Below are 9,259 nucleotides of genomic sequence, written 5' to 3'. Positions count from 1 at the left end.
TTAAGGCATCATTTTGCGAGGTGTCAGCCATTTCTTCATATAGTAACAGAAAATCGTAGAAATATAGATGAGCACCAAAAGAGCACACGTCACCCCGAGCGCTAGCACTGAAGTTTTCGTTGGACATGGCTCCACAATGGTCACTGTTTTGTCTGCAAACACAATAGCGCATTCAATTTTTGTAGCGAGTTAAAACATTTTATTTCCAGGTATACGAATCTGTTTTCATAATTTTACCTGCTTCGTTAAAGTCTATGCTGGCATCGCTCTTTAGAAAATCGGACTGTTTCTCATCGCCAAAGTCAAGAACTAAAATCTCTTGAGACAAAGTCATATCTTCAGCTTTCTCCTCCGTTGAGTTTGCAATACTTCTTCTGCGTCTCTTGCCCCATGATTCAACGGATTCACGTCCCCATTCGCAAACAGCCTGAAATGAAATTATTAGAGGCTTTCTTTTCCTATAATAAGAAAAATGAGAAATCAATTAATTACCGGTTCGCAAGGTCCTAGACAGTATTTCACGTTACACTGGAAGATCACGCCGTAAGATTCGGTGAACCTAAAGGCCTCGTATACAGATTGCAGAGCGTTACCATCGGGAGTGAAACTGGGGAAGATGGAAGGATCGACAGGGCATCTGAAAATTTAAATTTAAGATTTTTTAAAATTTAAGATTTTTGTTAGCTTTTTATTTTTTTTACTAAGCATAAATGAGAAATATTTAACAGAATAAAATCGACTTACCCTTCGTCGTCGATAATTTGAAACGTGCTTTTCGAGTCCTTTGCCATAGCCACGCAACTACGAGCAAAAATGCCGTAAGGAGCTGCAAAATATTAATATTAATTTTTGTAAATTCGTCAGGAACGCATATGTTATTAAATTTTTCGTTATTAAACTTTTCTTTCTTTTTTAAAAGAAAAATTAATTTGCTGAAAGCAAACTTACTGTCTTCTGGGATTTCGATTCTGAATGTCAATTTGTCACCAATGCGTACAGTTTCAACTTCTCGCGATCGGCTGTCGAGGATGCGAATTCTTGGTGGAGGCGCTTCTGGTGCACTAGTAATACTGATCATTTCTGGATCTCTGATCGGCATCATGCCAAATGTAATATTCTTCGAGGACATATCATATGTGCATTTAACTTTGTAGATTTTGTCAGCCTTTGTCATTACCACGGAATGATGTTGCAGTACAACCGTGTTTGAATATATTCCAGTCTGAAAACCGTCACGCTGCCATGGTGAAAAGAAAGTACAAACAGAGATTATGTACTCAAAGAGAGAGGGGGTGCATTAGCGTCAATTCTTTATAGTTTTTTTTTTTAATATAAAGATGGGAGAAAACAATTATGTTGTATTGATGACAGTGCAGTGTTAGTGATAATGAATGATCAAATAATAATCAAATGTGACAGATTGAGAATGTTGGGCATGTGATACAATATTTGTAACTTAATAATGCTAATTGCTTGAGGTAATTTCTTTTAAGCATTTCTCAAGCATCAATAGAAAATATTGTAATTATAAAGTTGTAGCATATGCAAGAATTAATATTTAGAAGAATGCAAACCAAATAATTTTCAAAAATTATTACAATTAAAAAACTCTTTAAAAAATGCAGTTACATTACTTTTCAATGTTATTATCGTTATTTTATATATTATACTTACCACGCTTTGAGTATTACAATCTTGTCCGCTCATCGTGAGGTCGAGCCTGAAGAGATCGCTATTAATAACATCAATATTACAAGTCTCAGATCGTCCGAGAGCATAAATACGTCCATTGAAAGGCTTATTTGTACGAACTTGAACAGCAATACGAGTATCTTTGCAGTCAACCGATACTGTAATATTAATCATTAAGATTAATATTAAATTAGACAAGATTGATATTAAATTTACATTTTTATATGATATTATATTATTATATCAATTTATTCCATACCATCATAACAAGTTCCGGTCTTGTCGCAATTAATGTCGTTTCGGGTGAGATTGTTTATCGTAGAATCTTCCGTAGTCTCAAAAACGACCGGCAACGGGTCCGATATTGGCCCGGTACCCTCTAAAATAATAACGTGTGATTAATACATCGCGCATACATGTTTAAATTATCTTAATCTACATCCCTTACTTTCGCAGAAATTCTCAAAGTAGGTGCCAACTCGTTCTCCATTATCGATCAAAGGCCTTTCCGCGTTAAGATACGTGGAAGGTCCATCTGGGAGAGTCCAGTGATCCAAATGGAAGAGCTGACAATTATAAGCCGACCCTTGTGGCGCACCGCGATAAAGGAAAGATCTGCAAAGAAACTCATTCTCGATTTCGCAGGCTAATCGGCAAGCGGACTCGCTTTGAACCTGCAACTCTTTATCCGTGTAATAGTGCAGGCCCGCATATTGTGCAACCTTATCGTCTGCCACACCGATTCTGGGCATCTGGAAGATCCTTTGAGCCTTACATGCCTCTTTTCCTATTAGCACCCGATTAAATAGATAATTTTTATTTCTTTTTCCTCGACAATATATCTAGAATTATTTTTCCAACATTTTCTTCACAACCGCTTACCTTTCAGGCATAAATTTTCGAAATAATCCACTCCTTGCGCATCCACGAATTGAACGTATTGACCCGTCGTTCGACGATCTGAATCGCTCAAATGACACTGGAGCGTCACATAATTATATTCAACGGAGCGACAGGTGAAGCGGTGCTCGTTTAAGCAAGCCGCGAGACAAGCTTCCTTTGTGGACGTGTAAATTAATGCGTTGTCCAATCCACGAATCATTTTATTTGAGATGCGCTCGAAGGCCCATGGTCGTAAACAAACGTTTTCTAAAATAATATAGAGATATTTTTACTTCTCTTTTGTATTATATATGCATTCTAATAACTTATGATACAATCTGCGCAGATTTGTTTTACAACACGTTTTATTTGTAACTATACAAATATTCTAATATTACATATTTTACGATTCAATAATAATAATATTAATATATTATTGTAATATTAATATAATATTAATAATATTAATAAATAATATTTTGAAAATTATCGCATTTTTTCATTTTCTCCTTAAAAATAAAAAGAAAAAAATCAAATTCAAGAAAAATCATTAGATAAAAGTCAGAAAAATCATAATTCTAATCCAAATAAATTTGTTTATATTCGATTAATAAAGCATCAGGCAAAAAATTAGATCATAAGATAACTAAAGACATCATTGTTAATAATTTGAAAATCTCTTTAACTTATTGCTTTCTTTTTTGAAATAATGAAACGTTTATCGAGATTCCTGTATGACATAATAAAAAACGGAAGGATTGTGTGAAGCCCATTGCTAAAGATTCTGTGATGAAAAATCATGAGACACTATCATGTGACTTGGCATCGCTATCTGATGATGACGCACGTAACTACACTCTTTGGCACACGGGCCTGGAATGTATTTCGGCCGATCCCGTTCGGCGTTCCAATTTCTTTTGTTACACCCTCAAAACCGGCGCTAGAGTTGCCGATGATGGCGGAAGCGGTGCCAACGAACCGCTGCGACGCATGACTACTTCACGGATGAATCACCGCCGGCCATACAAATTCCTGACCGTGGCCGCTGACAAATCGTTCGTTCTGAGCGAAGCTTCGTCAGGCTAATAAGGCACTCATTTTATCAATCGGTTATGTAAAATATTTACTGCATTCTACATTCAATTCTAAAAAATCTTGCACAATTTTTATTGAAAATGACAAAATTGGCTGTAACTTTACTATTTTATAATTTACGTAATAATGATTTGTGGCAAAGTTAACATTGTCATAATTTCTGCAAATAAATCATTTGATTTCTATAGACAGTTAGTTTAGAAATTCCAGATTAGGGTTATCATAGAAAATGAATTTTAAAATTAATTAATTCTCTGACTTTTTCAGGTTTTCCAGATAAAAATGAGAAATTTCCATGACCAATATAAAATATGTGAAAATTTTAATATTCAAAAATATGTAAAAAAATTGTAACATTTAAAATCAAGAATTGTAAGAAAGCTAGCTTATATTATCGAAAACTTAGTAGATAAAAGAAGCTTAATAAAATTTAGCATAATAAAATTTTGAAGGTAAATTCGAGCTAATAAAAAATAAATTAGTATTGGAAAAAAGAATGTAATTATGACGAAAAAGAGTGATCAAATGAAATTAATGAATAAAATGATTCTGATTATTTTTAAAAAGTCATTTAAAGTATACAAGTTTTTAACGTATTTGACTATAACATCAGACATAATATTTAAAGAATTATAAAAATTATTTAAAATAGGAGTAGTTTAAGCGAATTGTGAACAAAGTTCAAAATTCCAGTCTCTTTTATATTTTTCCCTGACTTTTCCCAGTTTTCTATGATCAATTTCAATTTCCTGATTTTCCCCGGTTTTCTAGGTTTGTGGCAAGTCTGTAGATATTTGGGTATTACTTTTTATGTAGATTCCAAAAATATTCTTTGAAAAATTTTTTTTATTTCTAAAATACTTCCACTGAAAAAGATATAATAATAATATATTTTTATAATAATAATATATATTATAAATAATAATAACATAATAATAATATATTTTTTCAATGGAAGCATATTTTAAATAATTGTAACTGGATTCTATTCTTTCTTTTCAAGAATTGAATAGAATCCTTTATATGTTTTACGAGCCGGGATAGAGCATAAGGACAAATAAAGTGTCTTTCTTTTGCAAGGAAAACTGAAGAAAGGTAAAATTCTGCAGTTTGTAAGCTGATTTGTAACGATCACTGGAACAAAGCCCATTCTTTTTCGAAATTTCGTTCATTCTGTTCATCGGCCGAAGTAGGTAGCGAGCGGTTTTATGACGGCTAAGTGCCTCACGACGCGGAACAACTCACCAAGAAAATCGCTCTACTCGTTAAATAGACAACACGCAATTTCTTGAAGAGAAATTTTCCTCCAAAAATTCCTGGATTATATGGAATTATATGGAAGAGCGTATGTTGAAATATTGAATAAAACCAGATATTAGCAATATTTGAAGTATTGAAGAATTTCACAAAAAATATTAAATCATATGCAACTGTGGGAGTTTATAGAAAAATGTTATAGGGAGAAATGTATTCTAATAGATTAATTAAAATATTGTAAATAAGTTACAAAGATTATTTGCATACAATGACGTCGATTTGGAAAAAAATATTGGGGGGGGGAGAGAGGACAAGGCGAAAACATTTCAAATAATGACCATTTTTTTAATAATCTTGACATTATCGAGAGAGGGAGATAGAAATGTATTGAAGTATGTAGATCTTTTACATGGAAAACAAATTGTACAAACAGAATATTCAATGCACAAAGTCAAAAAAAAAAGCTTTCTTTTCGACAGTAGACGACGCATTAGTTCGCCACAGAGCAATTTTACAAGCGTATCGCCTAACCAACGTTGTCTCGCAATTTTAATTATTTGTAGTTGTTAAAAAATATTTTGTTAAAGAACAAAAGATAAAAATTATTGGAAGGGGTCACTTTATCAATAATTTTATTGGGGAGGAAGTGAAAAGTGCTCTGTCCTCCTAAGTCAATGCCTATGTCTGCGTATATGTGTGTACGGCAGAATAGTTTTTTTTCAAAAGAAATAACGGAAGACCTATTTCCTTAAGATATTATTAAACATTCAGTACAATTAAATTTTATATGGATGCATATGTCAATATAAAAACTAATCATATGTTTTGCAGAAACAGCAATTTTATTTAATTTTTTTTAAATCCTTTTATTAGAGTGCTATTTTATTTGTGCATTTTTGTCGTACAATAAAAACGCACAAATAAAATAACACCCTTAATGTTCCAACGTAATAAAATGCTTTCATAAATAATGAACTGCGGCATATATCTAAAGATATTAAACAGACTTAAGTTAATATTAGAACCTTCTTCAAAATTCTAAGGATTTTCAAAGCTTGCGGACGTCAGGTAGTTTCGTGACAACCTTTCTGTTTAAATGCGTTCAGCGTAGTTTTCACAAATACTAGCACATATTGTAAAGCAGCCGATTCAATGACCTAGCCGGCGAAGAAAATCTGAAAAGTAAAGGCTATTTTGCGCGAATATACGAGGGAAAAACGGACAAAGAACTGACTACCTGACCACCTGTGAGAAGTTTCTTATACATTTTCTTTTAAAAGAAAAAATTGCTTAAAGTACCAACATTTAACTTCAACTTGGCGCTATAATGTTAGTAATGATAACTATAATAATTGTAATAATATAATTGTGTGTCTTATATAGTAAAATTAATTTTGAAATATTATTTTCTAAAAAAATGATCCTTGGTTACTTTTCGGTATATATCAATAATATAGCATGTAAATATTACATTATATTTTTTCTATTATGAAAATGTTAATAGAAAATTTTTAATTAGCGTAAGTAATTTGATTGATTCATTCTATTTTAAAATATATTATAAATAACATAATAATATTTTTTGCATTAAATGCATTCGATTTAAATGTATCTTTATTTGTAAAGATACATGACATTTATTGTTTTCCTAAGCAAATCAAATTGTTTTTAAATTTTCTAACTAGCCGCACGTAACAATTTAAATTGTTTTGTTTATCTGGGCGACTTTTTTTCCGTTCGACGAAATACCGTCAGTTAACATTTGCTTTGTGAAAGCCACTATGCCGATACTGTCAAACCTATTCGCTTTGAGTTTAAAACTCGGATTATCGTATTTCACGGTCTATTCTTCATATTATTTTGCAGCGCACACAAATACCATAACGGTCTTTCCCATCGTAAAAATTTCAATCTTGTGTAAATTATCTTTTTCATTTGTCATTTTTCTTTCTCCGTTTACTATGCTTTCATCCGCCGCTTCCTGGGTAACCGGATCATCACACATTAACGAATATTATTATAACAATAGCTGCATTTATTATTCCACAGAATATTCAAGAATCGAAAGAATGTTGTAAGTGTTAAATGTTTAACCGTTAACTGATGCATCAGTTCTCACCGGATCTTATCTGCAATTTTGTCATATAGTACATATTGGCGGCTCTTTGGGGCTGCGCTGCCGGATTCGTGGCGGCCGTTTCGTTCTGCAGCTGGCAGAGGGTGTCCTGCATCGGCGCCAAGGGATTCACAACGAATGAGAACGCGGCTGCCTGACATTCTGCTTCTTCTCTGCACCATCCTTGGCACTCGTACAACGACAGATTCCTCACGCTGTAATAGGTAGTGCCGCGGTAATCGTAGTCGGTAAGCTTCTCAAACGCCGTCCTAGCTGAAACGTGGAAGCAATTTTGCCTCTACAGAAGCATCCTCAATACATCCTTTCATTACATGAGCAATCGAAAAGTTCTTATAGAATTCTATTCAACACAAATTTCCATCAGAACGTAATGACGAAAGCCTCGACTAATTTTAGAAAAAACTTACCCAACGCACCGTCGCCGCTCGCCAACAGTGCCATGAATATCAGGCTCGCGGCCGTGGCTGTTACCGTTCCGATCGCAAACGAGCCCATCTGCAATGAGAATGAGGAAACCAGTTACAGAAGCTGTAATTAGAATTAGCCTGACCGAGTATTGTTCTTCGAATTGGCGTGGAGCTAATTCCTACACGGAAAAAATAATTTTGCTAAAAGATTTAAAAATTTTGCTGAATATAGATCTGAAAACCACTTTGTTGGACTATCAAAATAATTATACCGGAAATTTAAAAATGATGAGCAACGCTACAAAAAGTGTTTATTCTAGCAATCAGTTCAAATTTCGATAATAAAATTATTTTAACCATCCAACAAAATTATTTTTAGATCTGTATCCAGCTAATCCAGCAACAAACTATAGATTTTCAATTTTTTTTCAACAAATTCAAAATTATTCTTTCCGTGTTCAGCATTCCTACAAGGAATAATTGTTGCGCGACGTACCGACAAATAATTAAAAAATTACATAATACACACTAGTATATGCAGAAATACGTGTAGCATTACTTTTCCAATGAAGCAATATCTGAATATAAATTCAAACGATTGTGCGCGCGGAAATTCCACTTCCAGTAATCAGATACACGTTAATCCAGTACAATTCTCGATCAGAGTCGATTCTAATGAAAGGGTAAAGTTAATCATCCCGGTTACACGCTTCATCAGCGCAGGAGAATCTGCTGAACGATATGGTCGTTTGTTGAACGAGAATTTAGTACTCATGAAAAGTTCGAGAAGATGATTACGCCGAGATACAATTGAAAAAAAAAAATCGCGTCGTTTGATATTCCGTCGAGTGTATTCTTGTAATCTGCTTGCTAGTTGCAAGTCTGCAAGTGCTACAACTTCCCGCACACCATGCGGGACTACGTTTTGCTCGCGTTTTCACGAGACTGCTTCCTAGTTTCTTCCCGTTGTCGTTTTTCTTTTGTTCTTTCCCGCATCTAGTTACGCGGGAGACGCCCTTCTCACCGTTCTCATCGATGTTGTAGGTCTCGAGTCTCGACAGGACGAGTTCGATCCTCTAGCTCGTGAGATCGGCTTTTCACGCTCTCTCTTTCTCGAATAATTTATCTCGCAGTAATAACAGCGCCGCACAAGAAATAATTTGACCGCCATGCGTGAGCATCGAAAATAGAACGTGCGTATTTCCTTCACAATCAATCTTTTCCTAGCCTGTGGCGGACATGTCACGTTAATGCTGGTAATTTCTGAAACCCGGCCATTTTCGTTATCGTCCTTAATTTCTTTATTCAAAGGATGTTAGTTTCTTAAGAAACGAGAGTCTAATGTCTGCAAAACCACAAAATGTTCTACATATCAATACTTTTCATTTGTCTACCATGTTTAATATGCTTCTACAAGTGATAATAAAATTATATGAATCTCCCCTATCTTTTCAACGCTGAATACATTCCGCGGATGCTCCAAGAATTTGAACAATGCCATTATTACATAAATCTGTGTGCAACTGCAGTTCACCCGATTTCCCAACGAGTCAACTTTGCTGACCAACTTTCTTCCCGTTCGTGCACGTCTGATTTGCCAGCCTACATTACGATAACAAGAATACAGATATGATCATCATACCCGAACAACTCGAGATTAGCCACGTAGTTTCGTGGAGTTCGAGGTCACCAAGTATAATAGAGCTCCATTGGAGATCGCCAGAGGGAAGGAGAGCCACATCGTGGCCTGCACTGAGGCCAAAGGTTCATCCTCCCCTCTCCATCATGC

The 9,259-nt window shown here is 34.5% G+C and overlaps 1 protein-coding gene across 1 annotated transcript; it reads right to left on the bottom strand.

The window, feature by feature from the left end:
• Positions 1 to 7,558, bottom strand: LOC105624386. The gene is made up of 11 exons (XM_012205751.1): positions 7,471 to 7,558; positions 7,046 to 7,315; positions 2,575 to 2,841; positions 2,141 to 2,479; positions 1,952 to 2,071; positions 1,675 to 1,850; positions 949 to 1,237; positions 745 to 826; positions 493 to 637; positions 238 to 427; positions 1 to 152 (listed from the first exon to the last, which is right to left on the bottom strand). The coding sequence occupies exons 1-11, from the start codon at positions 7,556 to 7,558 to the stop codon at positions 1 to 3; spliced, it is 2,118 nt and encodes a 705-aa protein (XP_012061141.1).
• Positions 7,559 to 9,259: the final 1,701 nt, after the last annotated feature.

This window comes from Atta cephalotes (assembly GCF_000143395.1).
Source record: "Atta cephalotes unplaced genomic scaffold scaffold00077, whole genome shotgun sequence".
Lineage (NCBI taxonomy): Eukaryota > Metazoa > Arthropoda > Insecta > Hymenoptera > Formicidae > Atta > Atta cephalotes.
Note: the sequence above shows the minus strand (reverse complement) of the source record. Positions and strands in the feature narration are given on the sequence as shown.

What these genes read in the sequence shown, in the direction of transcription:
- LOC105624386 (XM_012205751.1), bottom strand. Translation starts at nt 7,558, where the DNA reads ATGGGCTCGTTTGCGATCGGAACGGTAACAGCCACGGCCGCGAGCCTG. An exon ending in ATTGTAATACTCAAAGCGTG is followed by an intron (nt 1,238 to 1,674) that starts GTAAGTATAATA and finishes TCACCATGGCAG; the next exon opens with CGTGACGGTTTTCAGACTGG. An exon ending in CAAATTATCGACGACGAAGG is followed by an intron (nt 638 to 744) that starts GTAAGTCGATTT and finishes TTAAATTTTCAG; the next exon opens with ATGCCCTGTCGATCCTTCCA.